This window comes from Beta vulgaris, chromosome 6 (assembly GCF_026745355.1).
Source record: "Beta vulgaris subsp. vulgaris cultivar EL10 chromosome 6, EL10.2, whole genome shotgun sequence".
NCBI lineage: Eukaryota > Viridiplantae > Streptophyta > Magnoliopsida > Caryophyllales > Amaranthaceae > Beta > Beta vulgaris.
In genome coordinates this window covers 65671082-65691085 of record NC_079207.1, presented here as the reverse complement: position 1 = coordinate 65691085, position 20004 = coordinate 65671082, and the positions used below count along the sequence as shown (strand labels likewise).

General features: G+C 39.6%; 1 protein-coding gene and 1 pseudogene across 2 annotated transcripts; both read right to left on the bottom strand.

The window, feature by feature from the left end:
• Positions 1–4142: 4142 nt before the first annotated feature.
• On the bottom strand, positions 4143–17980 carry LOC104897522 (photosynthetic NDH subunit of lumenal location 5, chloroplastic). Of its 2 annotated transcripts, none has more exons than XM_010684408.3 (7): positions 17825–17980; positions 17512–17715; positions 16906–17068; positions 16708–16796; positions 11597–11651; positions 11369–11454; positions 4143–4647 (listed from the first exon to the last, which is right to left on the bottom strand). In XM_010684408.3, the coding sequence occupies exons 1-7, from the start codon at positions 17846–17848 to the stop codon at positions 4495–4497; spliced, it is 774 nt and encodes a 257-aa protein (XP_010682710.1). In that variant the 5' UTR covers positions 17849–17980; the 3' UTR covers positions 4143–4494. The 2 variants fall into 2 exon arrangements, with proteins under 2 accessions (XP_010682710.1, XP_048502308.1); XM_048646351.2 differs by lacking the exon at positions 4143–4647 and adding an exon at positions 5195–5314.
• A 793-nt stretch (positions 17981–18773) lies between these two features.
• LOC125499129 (5.8S ribosomal RNA) lies at positions 18774–18925 on the bottom strand (annotated as a pseudogene).
• Between the last annotated feature and the right edge of the window lie 1079 nt (positions 18926–20004).

Genomic DNA, 20004 nt, shown 5'->3' with positions numbered 1-20004 from the left:
TTTCGTGGCTCAAGATTCGGACTGCACGAGGTGTTTCCAAGGAAAATGGGAGGTCATTGGAAAGGAGTCAAGTGTCTTGGAACGAATATGTGAATGCTTTTACGTTTAATTTGTGGGAATTTTGGGTTTCACGAGAAATGACCAAAATGCAGTGTTCATAAGCTTTTCGAGTCAATGTAAATGGTGCCAAGCACTTGCGCAACGTTACAAGTCACGTCGGCTTTACTAAGAACGTTTTAGGAGAAAATATGAACAGGCCCGGATCGGAGAAATCAAAAAATGTCCCAAAAACAGCCAATTGAAGGTTATAATACATGCTTTCGGACTTCCTGGGGTTCGAATTTCGAACGCCACGGGATGCCTCCTAGGGACATGGTAGGTCATTGAAAAGGTGTTATGTGGCTTGGAACAAATTTGTGGATGCTTTTATGTTCATTTCTAGGCAATTATGGATTTCACGTGAAATGAAGAAATGCTGTCTTCAGAGGCTTTTCGAGGCAACACAAATGGTGCCAAGCACTTGCGCAACATTACAAGTCACGTTGGCTTTCCTAAGAACGTTTCGGGAGTAAATATGAACATGTTTGGAGAAGTCCAAAAATGTACAAAAAACAGCCAAAATTGAAGGTTATAATACACGCTTTGAGAGTTTCCCCCGGCCCTTGCTCTGGACGCCACGTGATGCCTCCTAGGGACATGGGAGGTCATTGGAAGGGAGTCAAGTGACTTGGAACGAATATGTTGACGTCTTTACGGTCATTTCGAGACAATTTTGTGTTTCACGAGAAATAAACAAATGAGGGTGTTTAGAGACTTTCGAGGCAACGCAAATGATGTCAAGCACCCAAGTAATATTACAAGTGATGTCGGCACTCCTATGATCTCTCTGGAGAAAAAAATACGACCGGGCCTGGAGAAGTTTAAAAATACCATAAAAACAACCAAAATTGAAGGTTATAATACACGCTTTCGTACTTTACCGTGGCCAGAGATCCGGACGACACGAGGTGCCTCCTAGGGACAAGGGAGGTCATTAGAAAAGAGTCAAGTGGCTTGGAACGAATATATGGATGCTTTTACGTTCATTTTGAATAAATTTTAGGTTTCACGAGAAATGAACAAATGCGATGTTCAGAGACTTTTCGAGACAATGCAAATGGTGCCAAGTACCCACGCAACGTTACAAGTTACGTCGGCTTTCCTAGCAATGTTTCGGGAGAAAATATGACCAGGCCCAGAGAAGTCCTAAAATGTCCTAAAAACAACCAAAATTGAAGGTTATAATACACGCTTTCGGACTTTTCCGGGGCTCGAACTCCGAACGCCACGGGATGCCTCATAAGTCATAGGGACATGGGAGATCATTGGAAAGGAGTCATGTGGCTTGGAACGAATATGTGGATGCATTTACGTTCCTTTCGAGACAATATTGGATTTCACGAGAAATGAACAAATGCGGTGTTCAGAGCGAGGCTTTTCGAGGCAATGCAAATGGTGCCAAGTACCCCCGCAACGTTACAAGTTACGTCGGTTGTCCTAGGAGTGTTTTGGGAGAAAATATGACCAGGCCGGAGAAGTGCTAAAATGTCTCAAAACAGCCAAAATTGAAGGTTATAATACAAGATTTCGTGCTTTACCGGGGCCCGAGCTTCGAACGCCACGGTATGCCTCCTGTTGTAGCCTGAAATATCGGCTATAAATGGGAAAGGTGGCCTCATCATAACTTTACATGTGGCACTTTGCTGTTGCAGTACAATACATGGCCCAGATTAATATTGGACTAAAGTACACCTTTTCTGAATAAGGGAAGTTGTACTAGCCAAGGGCATATTTTTATAATAGATGATGGGCACTCTTCAATCAATGATTGCCATGTGTCATAATATTATTGCTTAGCCAATCAGATTCTCCCAAATTAGGGTGACATCAAGGTACATCAGTCATTTCAGACACTATAAATAGTCCTTGAAATCAGGAGAAAGGTATGTTTTTTAGAGCATAGTACTGTTATTCTGCCATAAATACTCTCTCTCTACCTTCGCTCACTAAAAAGTTCTTTTTCTACTCCTGATACCTGACTTAAGTTTCGGAGGGGGAAATACCACCCAAACCTTCAGGGTGGGTCTCTTTTTGCAGATCTGAAGGCGGAGCTTAGGTTTGGAATTTGAGTCCTGACATTGTTGCACAAGTTTCCTATTGTTTCCTATTGTTGAACCTACTTTTATAGTAGTACTATTTACGAGTCAAGTACTATGTAACACCTCCTATGGACATGGGTGGTCATTGGAAATGAGTCATGTGACTTGGAACGAATATGTGGATGCCTTATGTTCATTTCGAGACAATTTTGGATTTCACGAGAAATGATCAAATGTGGTGTTCTAGAGATGGCCACGAGTACAGGCTGATCCGTGGACCCCAGTGGGTCGAGGTAAGATTTCACGGTGCAGGACCGGACCGTTAATTTTTCGGTTTGGATGGGCTGGTCCACGGGCTGAAAAATCTTAGCCCACACCGTTCTGTTACCAATTTTCATGGTTCGAGAAGCAGTTCTGGCAGTTTGTGGGACAGGCGGGTTAGCGAGCTGGCATGAGAATTTTGTTTTTCAGTTATATTATTATTGTTACATTAAACCTTTAATATTAATTAAAATATATAATTATTAATATTAATGAATAATTTCATTATTTTTAAATTTGATTGAATTATAATATATGCAATTTGATTAAAATATACTCAATTCGGTTGAATAATTACTTGGGTTGGGTTGGGTTGGGTTGGTCCGATTCATGGGTTGGGCTGGACCGCTTTCGTGGACTAGGCTCAAGCAATTTGGCCCACAATCCACCACCAATTTTATGGTTCGATCTATGCTGGACCGGGCTTTTCGGAGACTCAACCCACACGATTCAAAAGGCAGCTGGGCTGGATGGAGTGGATTGGCCCGCACTGTTGACCATCTCTATTAGAAAGTAATATTATAGTAATTTAATTACGTCATAATCCCATTTTTCAATTTCGCACTAGAAAAAAATTATGAAAAACTAATAAAATCAATTACGAAACTTATGAGTAATAATATATTTGATTATTGTAATTACCCGTGACACCTTCCGTGCTAAATATACTAGTTATTATTAAAAATGGAGCAAGTGTACGCAGTATGCGTGTTACTCTTTTTTATCATCCTTAGTATTATCAATTATTGTTTTTCAGCGCAAGTGTGTGCAATACAAATATACACATTAAATTGAGTAATGACAAATTAAAAAAGGCTTTCAAAAATCTTGAACCAAATCAAAGAGGGTCCTACTTCATCCAGTGGAATTGGCTTTTGTTTAGTTTTTACTAGTTTTGTTAGACAGCTCAAAAGATGGACCAACACACACACCAACTTGAAGTAAGGGTACTTGTGACTTGTGATGGAAGACGACACTACAAATTGTCGACGGTGACACTAAAAGAATGAAGATGGCCTCTCATCGCAGGTTGTGTGGATCAAATTTGACATTCCCACAATAGCCAGTCTCATCAGTCGGACAAATTTTTTCGCAAAAAAGTGTTGCCAAATAAATCCTTTGCTAAAAATATTATGCTTTTATTTTGAATGTTCTATTAGCTATTACACAAAAATCTTTCCTAGTTGAGCAAAATAGGTTTAATTTCTCCTACTTCAAAGTACTTAGCTACCCTTTTCTCATGCTTGAGCTTGAGAAGCTTCTGGTCCAGTGGGTCCGTACAACTCACTAGGATAAGCAATATTTTGAACCGGAAAAAGCAACAACCAATGAAACTAAAGACAGATAAAACAACCAAACTATAAGACAAATAAACCTCTCCAGACTAGACAAGTGAGCGGCGAGCCTATGCAAAAGGTTTACTTAAGATATGCTAGATTCCACCAAGTATACAAATGGAACTTATAACTGTTAAGACTTTTCTTGACGTACATTAGGGAAAATATTTCAGAAAAATACATGTAAGACATTATTTTTGCCAACACAGAAATTCAATACAGTTCATGTGATGAGGCGAGGGAAAAAAAGAAAGCGAAGCCATATGCGGAAATATGTGTGCAACTTTTCAAATCATTCAAAATGGGAGAGCGTTGCAGCTAATAATAATTCATACCACGGGCAAAGTTGTGAAAGTGCCATCTGAATCATAGAACATTTAGTAAAGATTTTACAACAGCATATTGACATCATTACATAGTTCATTATTATCCTCGAAGGATAGCTACGGCATAGCCAAAAGTACTGTGAAGTGCGAACTCTCTCTAGTGCCCAATTTAATAACCTGGGGTGTAGTCTAGAGCTACTGGATTTCTCTATACTGGGAAAACCTAGATGAAAAGAGGTGCACACAAAGAGACAAACCATGCAAAGTAAACAAGCCTCCCGATGGAAATCAAATCAACGAGTCAACATGATAGGGCCAAACCTAACAGCTTGTAAAATGAGGTAGATGCTACAAACAACATGAAGTCGTGCATCATACCATTGGAAGCTCACCACAATCACTGATGACAACCCTCTTCCTTGGACGGTCACCTCTGTCGGTCTCTTGGGACTCGATAGACCTAACTACATCCATGCCTTCCAGAACCTGCCCAAAGACTACATGCCTTTTGTCTAGCCATGGTGTCTGCATTTATACAGCCAGATATCAATCAAAGTTAGTACAAAATACGTGCATCTCTCATCTCCAAAATTTATATGCACAGGAAGGGCACCAGTTGCCAGCTAACAAAACATGTCTCACACGGGTGTGGAAGTCATTAAATCGGCGGCGAAGAGTTATTCACAAAATCCATCACATCACCTTAAATCAAACACTAACTCTATCTGCTACATAATGCAACTCACTCCTCATGAGCTGATGTAATGCACACAGTTGCTACTTTCAGATTATCTAATACATGAAATACTTAGGTTCTGTTCAACTTTATTTGACCTATTCCCGAAAAAACAATTTCAGATAACTTAAGATAAGTTTCAAGAAATTTTAATAATTTTAGACAAGTTCCAATATGTACATATAAGTTCTAAATTATGTTCCAATAAGTTACAATATGTTCAAGTCAGTCCAAATAAGTACTGATCAGTCTAAATCAGTAGAATAGAACACACAAAAACAGGAAGACAGGTTTTAGACGCTGAATCCTGCAACAAATTTTCACATGTCAATGAACACTACCTGATTTCATTTACGTGCAAAATAAATACGCATAAGTGGACAGTGGTTCACAGGAGGTGGTCCCAGTACTACACTTCAGCCGCAAGAGACCAGGTGCTGCAGGTATGGGTTGCACCTGGAGAGTGGTGACTCTACAGTTTAAATTTAAAATCTTACGCGCTGTGCTAAATGCTATATAACAGATTCCCAGAAACAGAGAACTTTTACAGGACATGCAAGTTGAGTTTAGGTGATAGTTTTGCCATAAGAATGGAGACCCTATGCTTATTTTCCATTTGTATGTAATATTTGTGGCATGAAGTGAAAATGGACAAATTTGCTTGGGATGCCATTTTGCAAGCATCATATGTCCAATTGTCTACAAGAAGGTTTATTATATGGTGTGTATGTAATTGTAAATGTATTCTTTAACAACTGGATACTCTTTATAACACAAATCGTAACTTCTAAAGTTTAACAAAAAAGGTGAACATAAATAATTTCCATAACGTACACCAAGTAACACAAACATATGTAAGTGCTAAGAATTAACTACAGTCAAGGACATTTAGGAGATGATAAGAAAGAAGAGGGAAATCAGGCGAGAGGAAGAAGGTTATATGATTACGTTAGCGAGATCAGTGTGATTCTAAGTCCCTAGCCCACATTCCAGAGGGGTTGCTCTCCATATGGAATCTCCACATAACAATTTTCAATGCTTTCTCTATCTAGATTTGTTCAATTTGTTACATTTTCTCCTGTTGCTTGCTCTCCACTATATGTAACTAACTATTTCTTCTTTCACAAAAAAGCCCTGATTCTAGCATTTCATATATCATAACTAGTGCGTGATTTTCCAGCCTTGTCCTTGCTATTTCTTCCATATGCTAAAGTATTGGGGTCCGGATTGATCCTTAGCATTACCTTGTTCAATCTGGAAGAGGGGAAAAGGTTGTTGAAGGGTGGAGGAGTCATCCCTTGTTACTTCAAACTCAGGCAGGGTGTTCCACTTAACCAAGTTACAAAATTGCCTTAGTAATATGCACACGTGCTCTTATTCTACCTCCATAACCAGGTCAAAATTAAGCTCTGGGGGAATGTGAGAGGAAAAAGGTTAGTCTCCTATAGCACGTTTGACTCCGGAGACATGGAACGGAGGACAGTGTAGTCCATAAAAGTGTGCAGACAAGTCAATATAGAGTCTCCAGGCCAAGGATTGTCATTTGCCCCACTAAGGCTTACACTTGGAAACTGATTTCCCTCTCGTAGCCAGCTCAATGTTTATCATACGGTGCTGTGCCTAAGAGTAAATTGGCCAAATCAGTTAAGAAGGCATCCCTTTCCTTCAAGTTCTCTTCCAATGATTTCATCAAAGTGGACCCTTCGACAAAACACGCTTGGTGTGCATGATCATTGACAGCTTTAAAAGGGGTACAAAGAGAGGTATGCAAGATTGTATTATACCAGAACTCAGCCCAAGGGAGCCAAGATTCTCAGGTTCGTAGCTTGCCATTAAAGAAACGAACATAAGCTTCCACACAATTATTTCCCACCTCTGTATGACCAATGAACATTAAATTTGGAGGTGGTGCTGCACAATTGTTGAGTTGAGTCTTCTTTACCTTGAACAGCTCTTGCCCTAAAGTGGCTCAAAAGGGGGGGGGAAACCATGAGGTCTCATCATTTCCTGAACAACAGTGCTGATTCCTGACAATGTTGGAGCTAACAAAAAATATTTGATGCCAAAGCATATTACACAAGTCCATGGAGATAGCCTCCCGCACCTGACAGAAAAAAAAAGAGGTTGTAGAAACTTTATAGGATTGAGGGCGCTAAATTCTGTTGTTGACAAGTGGGGGAAGCCAGGACATATTCGGCCACCATCCTGCACATCCCTGTAATATTATTCACTTGTCAAGCGTTGATTGGTCTCAAAATCCCCTGGGTGGCCATCAAGGAGGGAATAATGATACTCCTCCCCTTGGACAGTTGTACCATTATATGCCCTGCTCCATTGAATAATGCTTAGGCACTTTTTCCCATGCCTCAATGTCTTGTTACGCAAGGTTCCGTTCCATTTGAGCTTGGTTTCCTTCCCATTATACTCCATGTGAGGTAACCAGAAACCCCCAAAAAACAAAAGGGTAACCACAAACCCCCCTGTGTCCTTGGGAAGTTTTCTGGACAATGCATCTAGCACCCTATTTTTGAGTCTAGGTTTTATAATGGATATCAAACACATACCATAATAATTTGCTCATCTAACTTTGATTTACTTCCTTGACCTCTCTCTGCTCCATGCTGTACTTAAGGCTTTGCACTGCCAACACAATAGCCATCAATTCTCTCTCATAGACTGTCTTCAGTTAATCCCAAGGGCCCAATGCGTGACTGTAGAAGGCAATATGCTTCCCTTCTTAAAGGTATACAACACTGATTCCAAGACCACAAGCATCGGTTTGCAAAATGAAGGACTTTCGAGAAATCAAAGGCTGCAGTGCCCTCCCAGTGGGGTTACATGAACTCGTGAAGTGCAATTGCCCAAACCAGCGGCTGTACCCTGTAAAGCCTAAGAAACCTCTAACCTCCCTTACATTCATTGAGGCTGGTCAATCAATCATGAGCTTCACTCATTCTTGGTCTAGTACTGCCACACCCACTGCAAAATTAGGAAGTTCCAAGAAACCAACCTTGATTTGCCAAATCTACACTTCTTTAAGTTTGTAGTGTTGGTATTCAACCAAGGTAGATAGCACAATGCCCAAGTGTTCTGATTATACACCAGAATGTGATCAATAGAGACAAGGAGAAATGGCTTAAACAAGTCATTCATGAGGGCATGAAAAGTGGCAGGGGCTGTCGTAAGCCCAAAAGACATTACCAAAAACTCATAAGTTCCCTCTTGGGTTCTAAAAGCCGTCTTTTATACACCCTTAGCATTCAGTTACCTAACCCTTACCTAGAGATAACTTAAATTAAGATCTACCGTAGAAAACAAAGTGGACCTTGCAACTCATCTAAGAGTTCATCAATAAGTGGTATTGGGTATTTGTTAGGCATTGTGAAACTGTTCAACACCTGATGATCAACACATAAATGCCAATACCCGTCTTCTTTTTTTTAACTAGGAGCACAGTATTCGAGAAAGGGCTATTTGATCCTTGTATGCCAACATATTTTTTGGGCGCTGAGTAGACCTGTTCAACGGGCCGGGCTGGGCCATCAGAGTCCCAATTTTTTTATCATTGTACAGCAAGTAAACGAAATATACTAGTCAAAGGAACAAACCCAAAAAAAACCCACCACAGGATCGCAAAGAAACACAAAACCCACCTCAAAACTACTATCAGAATTCAGAAGAAAGAAAAAAAACCATACAATTTTCAATCAAAAACCCTCCACCAAGAAAAACCCACCACGGAATCGCAAAGAAAGACAACCCACCTCTAAAACCACAAAATGTACAAACAAAAACAGGAAAAGTAATCCAATTTGAAATAAAATGAGAATGAAAGAATCACCTTAGAACATCTTCAGCGATGTTAAGGCCTTCAATGGCCGTTTGGCAGTTCAATTTTGAAAGAAAGAAGAAGAGAGAAGAGAGAAGAGAGAGGGAAGAGAGGAGAGAGAGGAGCATTATTAGGGTTTTTAGACAAAATGCGGTTGAAAGGTTGGACCCTGTACAAAACACAAGTGACTCTTTTTTGACCCGACCCGACCCGCGAATGCATCATTAGAGTCAGTTGTTCGACCCGACCCTATTTTAATTTGGTCGGGTCATGACCCTATAATATAGAGTTGGGTCAAGGGCTTTTTTTGGAGACCCGACCCATTGAACAGGTGTAGCGCTGAGGGTACAAATATGGCCTCACACTCACAAGGTCACCACTACCTTCTTTCAACAGATTAATATGTTCATGTCCCTGAGGAAGGTGGAACACATCTTGGTATTGGTGTAGCAAAAGCTTTTTGGGTTTTAGGTGGGGGTTCAATAGCATCATTCGTCCTAAATTCCAGTAGGGTCATCTCTAACAAATACCCTCCTCCCTCCTTAAGAATGATTCTGAGCATGGCTTTCAAGAAGATTTTTGGTGCCGACCAGGGAAGATTTCTTTGTAAGTATGACAGTTTGCTCACCCACCTTAAATTCATGATTTGCGTTTTGCAGTTGGTGTTGATATTGCCTAGTTCACTATGGCGGAAGGCCATAGGTAGATTGTCTTCCACCATTTCAACTCCCTGCATATGCAGTCCATGGCTTCAACTTTAGGACTGAACTGCCTCCCCTGAACCTACAGACACCCGAAGGCCCAAAGCCCATGTCACTGCCATAAAAACCCAATCTTTGCACTGCTACAAGGGAGATAACGGTGTTACACACGGATCAACCATTTCACACCCTTGAATTTGTCCCGCACTCCCACTATTATTATCATATATATTAGGGTTTCAGATACCCATTACAGGACTTACAGAAAATTCTGATTGTACAACTTTATGGAAATATTCAGAGGTTTCTGTGTTTGGATAATCCACCAAGGCGGCCACCTTGCCTCCCTGAGTTACCAAGATACTGCGCTCCCAATGACTGCAACAGTGCCTGGACATTATTTCTCATTGCATTTGAAGCACTGCCCTTTTGATTCATGTGTTAAGCTCGGTAGTGCTCCTATTCCTCTGGTAAGAAAGATGAGAGAAGTAAATGGCATTGGATCTATGGGTATATAAATGTATATTGATGGTTTAGGTTGTGAAAATATGATGATGTGGGCTTAATTAAACTATTTCCCTTCCCATGGCGTGAGTCAGCCCTTTCAGATGTGGCAATCCTAAGCTGTTCCCTAACTTTTAAGGCAAGGTCCGAGGCAGGATCAAGAGATCTTAATCCCAAGAGCCTGACTTCATCCCGTATGTCTTCCCTCACCCTTTGATATATTAGCTCATGGCTCTCTCTTTGGGTACTTCATCCAGTCAGGTCAATAATTCAATGAACCTTCTTCAGTAATCCACCACATTTCTTAACTAATCAAGTTATCAAGATAGAACCACGTTCATAGAGGCTTCTGGTGGAGGTAGCGCGGAATTGGCATAGAAGCATTCCTTCGAACTCATCCCAATGCCTTATCTTCCTACTTCAATGGCGACCACCAATCTACCCTGGCTTCCACCTGGTCCTCCTCACTGAAATGACGAACTGCAAAATTCCTCTCTGCCTGTCCTAAAGATCCACCTATCTGGATTCGATCCATTGAACAAGGGAAATTTCAGCTTCCTAAATCTCCGGTTTCCCCCCAAATCTTTCGCCACCATTTACGCTGTTGAACCCTCCATTAAATCCAGCGAAACTACCTCCAACCCAAAATCATCGGATCCGCCACCACCATAGGGAGAAGAGTGGCTTTTCTTCTTGGAATTTTTCCTGTGGCCCCGATAGCGAAACAACTAGATCACCCACCTTCATAGAGATAATGATAAATTCATAACTAGGCTTCCTCATCGCCTGATCCATATTCTTCATCAACTATTGGGAGTTGTTGATGAAGGTCTTAGAGCTACAACCTCTGAATTTGGAAAGCTCCTGCTCTACTACCTATACCCTCTGTGTTATCATCCGAAGCCCCCCTCCCCTAACCATTAATGGGTCGACAAACTTTACAACAAATTACTAAGAATCAACTACCCTCTATGACAATTAAGAGACAATTGACTGAGACGGAAGATGGAATTAAGGCGAGAAGAAAAAGATAATATGATTATATTAGCGAGATTCAGTGTTGACCCCAATTGAATACAACCTAGCCCACTTTTGGGACCAGGGGGGTCCACATAACAATTCTCATTTCTCAATGCTTTCTCTATGTGGCTCTCCTCTATATGTTGCATTTTCTCCTGATGCTTGCTCTTCATGGCATGTAACTAATTATTTCTCTTTTCAGAACAAAGCCCTTCATTCTAGGTGTTCATAACTAATTCCTCATGTGATTTTCCACCCTAACCGTTGCTCTTTCTTTCAAGTGAATAGTATTGGGGGTCCGGATTGATCTTTTGCAAACTGTTAAAAAGATGCACAACAGAGGCTAGCAGACACTAGAATCGCTTACCTTACCTCAGTCATGCTAGATTAAGTAATGAAAATTATATAGACTATATCAGAGGATATGGCATTCAAGAGAGTTTAGTGATAAAGTACCTTGACAGTGCATATAAAAAATTGACTGCCATTGGTATTGGGCCCTGCATTTGCCATGCTGAGAACTCCAGCTCCAATATGAGACACTGCATAGAATTTCAAAACAAATCATAAACTCATGAGACATGACTTCGCAGAAATCCAGATCTAGCACTTATAAAAGCAAAATGCACCTCAATTTCGAAAAAGCTTAAGCAAATTTTTGATCTTGAACCAATTTCAACTTACAATTAAAGTTCTCGTCCTTAAATGTACGCCCATATATGCTTTTACCTCCAGTTCCCTGCAAAAAAAAAAAAAAAGTCCACTTTCAGGGTTCATTAAAAATATATATAAAAAGAAGTAAAATGCTAGTGGCTGCTGACAGTGCTGTACATAAGGACAAGCTATATCTCATTCGTCTGCATAAGGAGAGATTTACGGAATAGAGATAGTGTTGAACTTGCAAATAACAAAGAGAACAAATAAACTAAGGTATCTTATAGCTGTACATTAAGTGGCTTAAATACATCACAATACGCTAGCTACTAACTTGGCAAAGACATATGGAAAAACATAGATGAGAGGTCATCGCTTACAAGGACCTGGAAACTGCAAAGAAAGCATAATGCGGTAAAATAAAAATAATAATAAAAAGAATCAAATGGCCCTTCAACATCATTTCCTCCGAAATATTTCACTATTACCACAACAAATTAGAAAGTTAGTCATGTAATTAAATTGCAATCTTGATTCTTGCGTCCAGTGAGGATGAGTGCTACTATTCTTCCATTATATATTCTACTGTCTATATACTTCCTGAAATGGCATTGCATAACCAAAAAGCCAAAAACATCAAACTTCCACCCAACATACCAAAAGAACCAAGCAGGTCCCAGGTGAACAGATGGCTGGACAGCTTAACCCAGTCAGTCAATATGGTATTGAATATCGGCTGCATCTCCACAATGCAACCGCATTGTAAAGGTTTTTGAGCTTATCGCGACCGGGTTCTAAGGCCATGTAAAGTACTTCCGCATCAGTTGTCACGAACGCAAACGAGATTAGTAATCATAATTGGAAAGGTTTACTAATTCAGGAAAAAATCCTTAAACTCATGTCTCCAAAGATACAATATCAATCTAAGATCTTTCCCACATTTCCAATAGAAGTGTCAATTCACAATCCTTCCAACACTCCTCTATGTTCTTACACAGCTGTTGATTACCCTGGCATAATAACAACGTAGATATGGAAAATGCTGTGAAAACCGACTACTAATCTACAAGAAAGTTCAAGTATACTGCACCATGATAGGTGAGTAGCCACACTTTTTACAAAAAATTGCATTTCTGATATTTATTACAGAAAATAGGTCCACCTGTAACGCATTATATTTTGTGATAGTAAAGACGCAAAGACATCATGGCTGATTAACAGAGCTATAGGGCAACTCAATGATTAACTCAACATAAATGACTCGTCACTGAGAGCAAATTATGTAGGTTCAACAGATGTAGTCACTCTTCACTAATCAAGTGATTATATGCATGAGTGTCACTTGACGTTTCTTGATTTTGTAGATAAATTGCTCCACAATAACTCAAGGGCTTGGGATGTTAGTCATTATCCCTCCTTTTGTAAATAGGGGACGCGCCCTTGGTGTCTTTCTATGCTACTTCTTTATTACTTATCGAAAACTTATATACATGACTCACTTGGAAACAACTTGACTACTATGTATAGCAAATTACAAGAGAAGTAGAAAGTTAAGGTACCTTAACTCCCTATATTGTTAGATCCCCTCAGCTTGGGTGCGAAGTGGGAGAAATTTGGCTCAACAAAAGCTGAAGCATCCCAAAGCCACCCCATGTCCCTACTAGAACCTATAGATCATCCTAATAAGAGCTCACTCAGAACTATGTGAATTGGAACAATGATATTGAATGGAATTCATCTGGTGATACCAAGTTCAAAGCAATCCTATAGGCTGGCTGCATGTCCAGATAAGTACTTGAAACATGCCTGAGAAAGTAACATTATAAGAATCCCTAAACCACATTCAAGAGAACTTATTAGACAATCCAATTATTTATTAACTATCTGGAGTCCTGGACCATAGATTACAACATGAAAATGATCTCTTTCTTTGCTTTGATTCATAACTTCCACCTGTTGCACATTCTTGGGACATGTATATTGAACCATGTTGGACGCATATTGCATATGCTGAAAACCTACTTTGACAAGGTAGGAGAACTTGGTCTGAGAAGAAAATATATGGTTTGTACATAATAAAGGTCCACATAACGATTTAGGCCATTTGGCACTCGGAAAGAAGTTGGATGAATATTACATCTGACTATCTAAGAGAAAAAGAGTTGTACATATTAGATAACTTAATCATGGAAAATAAGGAAAATTATACAGCTAAATTAGATCAGCAGTTTGATTCCATTTTGAAAGCGAACCAAAGAGGAAGAATAGGATATAGAATCCATATGATGATTGAACCAAAAACGTTAATACAAGTACATGTTTCCCTAGTGTAGGAAAGTAGGAAACTCATTCCATTTGAATCCAATTTATTGCACTATACTACTTGCATAATCAAGAATCTCAAAGGCTTTGCTAAAATTAGTAGGACCTAAGATTTGAGTCACACTTCAAACAATTTAGTCTCAAGGTGTATATTCATAATGTGTGAGTCAAATCCTATGTCTTTGCCCTGATTTTTTTGTTTGATTTTCACTGGAGTAAAATTATTATTACTGAAATGTACCTCATAGATATGCCTTACAAAAGGTTAGAACTTAGAAGACATATACAGCTGAAGATAAACAGTCGCAATTTTCGCTTCTGCAATATCCATTCTCCCATACAAAGATATAGTAGTGTAAGTTTTTTATTCCCCTTTCAAAAATCTAATTTCAAAGTGTTTAACCTGATGGAACTACCTACACCAAGTACCAATTAAGATAATATATAGCCAACACCTCTTGGGATTGCCCCAAAACCCAACCCAAGCCCATATATTACATTGGATCTCAAGAGAATTGCACAGTTAAAACAGAAAGTCAAGCTAATTTATTTTTTAGAAAAAAGGGAAATGCAGAAAACAATAATGAAATGGTTCTCAAAAATATACATTACAACTTGATTACTTAAATAGTCGATTGATTAACTTTCTTGTGCAAATCCCTACAAGGAACTAGAGGAAATATCATTGCCACGAGTCCCTAAACTAAATCAAGCCCAAGACCCAAATTCATCACCCCTGCAAGGTCAGAAGCCATACATGTGCGACCCTTTCCAGAGACAAGTCCACAATCTAAGAACAACAATCTGACGATAATCTTCAAGGTCATGACCAGCTTAACAAGGGAGTTTAAGGTCCATATTGTCATGGAAATCTTGGGTATCAAGACATGCTAATGGTCTCACAGGTACCAACACAAAATCTAGAGAAAAGTTGATAGGAAAAGTCTGCAGGTTGCCCAATGATCAGCAGATGATAATGAAACAAAATTCCAATTATCAGTGCCAAGGATACCCCTTTCTAACACTTGAGAAAGTCCACAATTTCCCAAAATAGAGCTATATCACAGGTACATAAGACCTTCAACAAATATATTGGTGTTTTTTTAATATCGCACCAGAATTGATCGTCTTCATTAAAGATCCCCTTGGTGAAGCGGTGAAGAAAACAGAGAAACGGTTAAGCAGAGAAGAAAATAACAAAGCAGTAATGTGAGAAAGGACCTTAGTAGGGTCTTGAGAGGTCCAAATGCATAAAACTCTTACCCCTTGGCAATCTATACTAGAAAATAGGTTGTTCCCAGGGGGCCCTAAAAATGCTTTCATGAAAAAGACAGTGAGTAAAGCATAGCATAATTTAAGTAATCAACTTTAATATCTTACTAAAACAACCAAGCAATAAAAAAAGTAAAAACAAGAATAATAACAATTTCAATGGCGATAAGCCGATAACAGATGACCAACTAATCTATGCCACAACGTCTTGATCCTTCTCCAACGAGAAAAGCAAATTATGATAAAAAGTGTTTATAGGCTCCTGTCATGATGATAATTGCAGCAAATAGATGGAAAAATTAAAATGCTATGAACTGATTATAGTGATACAAAATTACAAAGAGGAAGTTATGCACTCCTTGCAAAAGTGACTATTCATCTTTCTGCTCAAAACTTTTGACAGCAAAGTCTATAATAACTAAACAACCTCGAGTAATGTGGAAGCAAATCCATTAAACTCAGCCATATACCACTGTCTGGACAGCAACAGGTAGTGTTGCTCTAAGCACAAGTTTTCCTTATCTTACACCAATCTTAAGAGCCAAGTAGCTAAAACCTCTGTAATTAGAATTTTTTATATATATATATATGTTTGAGATCCAACTCCATTGGTCATTAATCCATCTCCGTCACTGCAACACAGATCCCCTAAAGGAGTCCCAATAGAACATTTTATGAGCAACAATCATTTCTCTCTTTTTAGAAAAAGGCTCCAACAATGAACTTCAAAAGAAGTCCTACACTTTGCTTATTCATCATAAACGACAGTTGAAAGAAAAAGGAGAAACGCCATAACCTTGGACCAAAGGCAGCATCTCTCTAAGCAGGGCAGTCTCCTTCAGTTTGTATGACACAAACCTACTCCAATTAAGAGCGCATCCGCATTGTTGGAAGAAACTTGTAAAAGAGAGAAACTTCATCTTCACATTGGATGCCAAATTTGAAGATCTCTTCTTTGGAGATCCTAAAAATTAAAGCTCTAGTTCTAGAGACTCTAAGAACTGTAGCTAATCTTTAAATTCATAGAGACCACAAGTTCATTGCTTCCTTTGAATAAAAGTTAACTGAGAGTCTACAGTTAAGCCAAAACCTGAGGTATTAATTAACCTTTTTTTAACTTATGATACCAACCAAAACTGTTTCATACTCTTTTCAATTCCACCTAGATTTGTCACACATCTAAAGATACAACCGTCCACAAAAATCTACTGCTACGAAAAAGTGAGCAACAATCTTTTATCATTCTGATTATGCAACTAAGAGACTACATTAAAAGAACTAATTGTTCATTTTGAATTTGTAGCTCTACTTAAATGTTCAAAATTTAAACACCATTGCATTACCTCATGAAGTGAATACAACACAACTCCAGACCTATAATTACACTTAGGCACGACTACATTGCAATAACACCATATAAACCGTTATGCATGTACTGATTTGTGCTACAAAAAGATTTATCTTGTGTGCTAAAAAAGTGAAAAATATCCATGTACATTTATGTTAGAGATATCAAAATCCTAGAAGCTGAGATAGTGATAACATACATTTCCTTTGTCAAAATCTCCTCCCTGAATCATGAAATCCTTGATAACACGGTGAAAGGAAGAACCTTTGTAACCAAAGCCCTTCTCTCCTGTAAAGAAAAAAAGAAGTACAATTATTAAGTCCAAACATTGGATTCTCAAGCAACCAAAACAAATCTTAAAGCAAAAAATTCCAAAAGCCTATTTCAAGAGATAAACCTGTGCAAAGAGCTCTGAAGTTCTCAGTAGTTCGAGGGACATCATCACCAAAGAGACCAATCACAATCCTACCAGCTAATTTCCCTACTGGATTACCAACGCTTATGTCGAAATATACTTTATTCGTCACTTTTGATTGCAGAGGAGTTTCCTGCAGATTAGACTACAATATAAACAACACCTTGTTAGCAAATAGATAATTTTCGCATTGCCTCAAACCTCATATCATGCATCTAACATGATTATGCTAAATGACCCTTACTTCTCCCTAAAACAATAACAGTACCACCATTTCGTAAAAAACAATCATATCATACTACTCCTATTTCATAATATACCGCATTTTAACCACATCTACACATATTAGCAAATACAAATTCGGATAAAACTAGTTACAACTTACATTAAACTCTTACTGAACATTAAATAGGACTTAGGAGTATATAACATTGCATTGATTGAAAAAATGACTCAACATTTGGGGGGAAAAGGATGAATTATTATTCGAAAATGTGACAGTATTATGGAGACTGAAAGTAATCCATAAATATAACTCCAGCATTTCAAGAAGACATAGTATACGAGCAAGAATTAGAATCAAATCACCTCAGCAGAAGCTCGAACAGAGGTAAGAAAGTTAGGTTTCCGGTGAAGAGAAGAGGGCGAAGAACACTTGAATGACACGCAACAGAAGGAATTCGACGACGACAGAGGACTCCTAGGAAGTTTGAGCGAGCTACGAGCAGCGGAATTTACTACGGAATTCGCCGAAATTACATCTTTTTTGCTGGAGATTGAAGTAACATTGGCCTGAAAAGTGAAAATCGAAGTTTTTTGAGCAAAAATTAGAGCTAAAGATTAATATTGAAAGTTTTGATAAGTAGTATAAACGAAGAATTGGAAATTTCTAGGGTTTTACTTGTGTTGCGAAAGAAGCCGCCATTGATGGATGAAGCTCGAAGATACGAATATGCGTTGAGTTTCTGCTGTTGATGTTGTAAGCGTAGCGAGTGTGACCACAGATTAAAAGCTGAACCCAACACAAACTCTTGGTAAATGGTAACTCATTGTTGGAGTAAGGGTATTTTTGTCAATTTTAGATTAAAGGTCCCAAATTATCAATTAGAGTCGATTTAGTACCAGTCATCGGGTAAGAATTTTAATACAAGCTATTTTGTATAAGTTTGACTCTGATTTGATACTAGTTTAATTTTGATTTGGTATCAGCATATTGTTGGAGTCTCTAAAGAAGAATTCCAACAATTAAACGTCAATCAAAGTTCAACCAACAATGTACATTGATCAAAATACGGAGAAATGAGAACAACACATGTGCACGAATATGTGAGATTGACATACAAATGAACATTGGTAGCATAGAATGGTGTGGGAAGGCCTTTGAAGTTATTTTAGTTGGTTAAGGAGATATTTAGTTATTAATACATTTTGTTGTGAAAGTCAATATATGAAAGTAAGGAAGAAGCAATCAGCACACAACATGTGAAAGTGCAAATTATGAAAGTGAAAAACTATAAAAGTATATCTATAAGGCCAATATGAAAGTTATGAACAATTAATTCTTTGTAAAGTCGTCGTATAATAATAGGACTACATTAAATATTACTTTCAAGCTATTTACATACAACATTCTATTTTTTAATCCATTAATCAAAAGGTCATCTAAATTACAACAAATAGAGTCGTATAATAAATGGACCGGCGGCCTACGTGTTGAGTAACGATGATGCATCCCAATTGTCGTTGCAGCTCGTAGCCATAGGCTCCTAGTTAGGCCATCCATTCCCGGTCAGGCATGGGAGGCCAACTTCCTCCCCATCCCACACACGGTGGGGTGGGGAGATGCGTCATGGCCAGGCAGACGTGCCCTCAGCCTAAGGACTTCGGGCGCAATTTCGTTCAAAGACTTGATGGTTCACGGGATTCTGCAATTCACGCCAAGTATCGCATATCGATATGTTCTTTGTCGATGCGAGAGTCGAGATATCCGTTGCCGAGAGTCGTTTTATCTCTTAATAGTGGATGTCACATCCCGACACCGGAAAATCGATGCACGGGACAAGCGCACTCCCATGTGCCTCAGATCTTCCACCCCCGCCCCCTTTTGCCTTCCCTTAGCTTGTTTGGAACTGCGGTCTCTAGGCCTGGGAGAGACTGCATATGGCACCGCATGCCCCTTCGAGGGAACGAGTATGCCTTCAAAGGGCCTCCCACGACCCTCGAGTGCATCCCATGGGAATCGTGCACGGTCCCTGCCCGCGCCTGGAGTCGTATACTATAATGCACAATTTTTCCAGTTTTTGGGCCATTTTTCAAATTACTGGATCCCGATGACTTTTTTCATCTCAGACCTTCCTAGGCCTCCTTGGGTGCCTCAGACCTTACTTTCATGCCAACTTTTGCCTTCCCTTGGCTCGCTTAGAATAACGCTCTTTAGGCATAGGGCTAGGAGGGGACTCGTATGGCACCGCATATCCTTTTCAAGGGCACGAGTGTGTCTTCAAACAACCTCCCGCGGCCTTAGAGTTCCCCTCATAGGCCTAACGAGCGTCGGTACCTTGGCCCCGCGGGAGCCCGAATTGATGGACTATATTGCACGCTTATTCAAGATTTCGGGCCATTTTTCGACTTCCCGAGGCCGGTCGACTTGTTCGTCCCGGACCTTCCTAAGGCCTCTTGGTGCCTGAGGATCCCCTCGGGTGCCTCAGACCTTCATTCCCTACCCACTGTTACCTTCCCTTGGCTCGCTTAGAACAACGCTCACTAGGCGTAGGAGGGGATTCGTACGACACCACATGACCCTTCTAGGGCACGAGTGTGCCTTTAAAGAACCTCCTACAACCTTGGAGTGCACTCATGGGTACCGGTACCCAGGCCCTACGGGCGGCCGGATTCGTGGATTATAATGCACGCTTTTTTCCATTTTTCGGGCCATTTTCCTAGTTCACGGGGCTCGCCGACCTTTTTTCGTCACAGCCCTTTCTAGGGCCCAGGGGGTGCCTCAGGATCTCCTCAGGTGCCTCAGACCTTCATTCCCTGCACACATTTTCCTTCCCATGGCTCGCTTGAAACAACGGTTGC

What these genes read in the sequence shown, in the direction of transcription:
- LOC104897522 (XM_010684408.3), bottom strand. Translation starts at nt 17,848, where the DNA reads ATGGCGGCTTCTTTCGCAACACAA. An exon ending in CTTCAGAGCTCTTTGCACAG is followed by an intron (nt 16,797 to 16,905) that starts GTTTATCTCTTG and finishes TTTTCTTTACAG; the next exon opens with GAGAGAAGGGCTTTGGTTAC. An exon ending in TAAGGACGAGAACTTTAATT is followed by an intron (nt 11,455 to 11,596) that starts GTAAGTTGAAAT and finishes AATTCTATGCAG; the next exon opens with TGTCTCATATTGGAGCTGGA.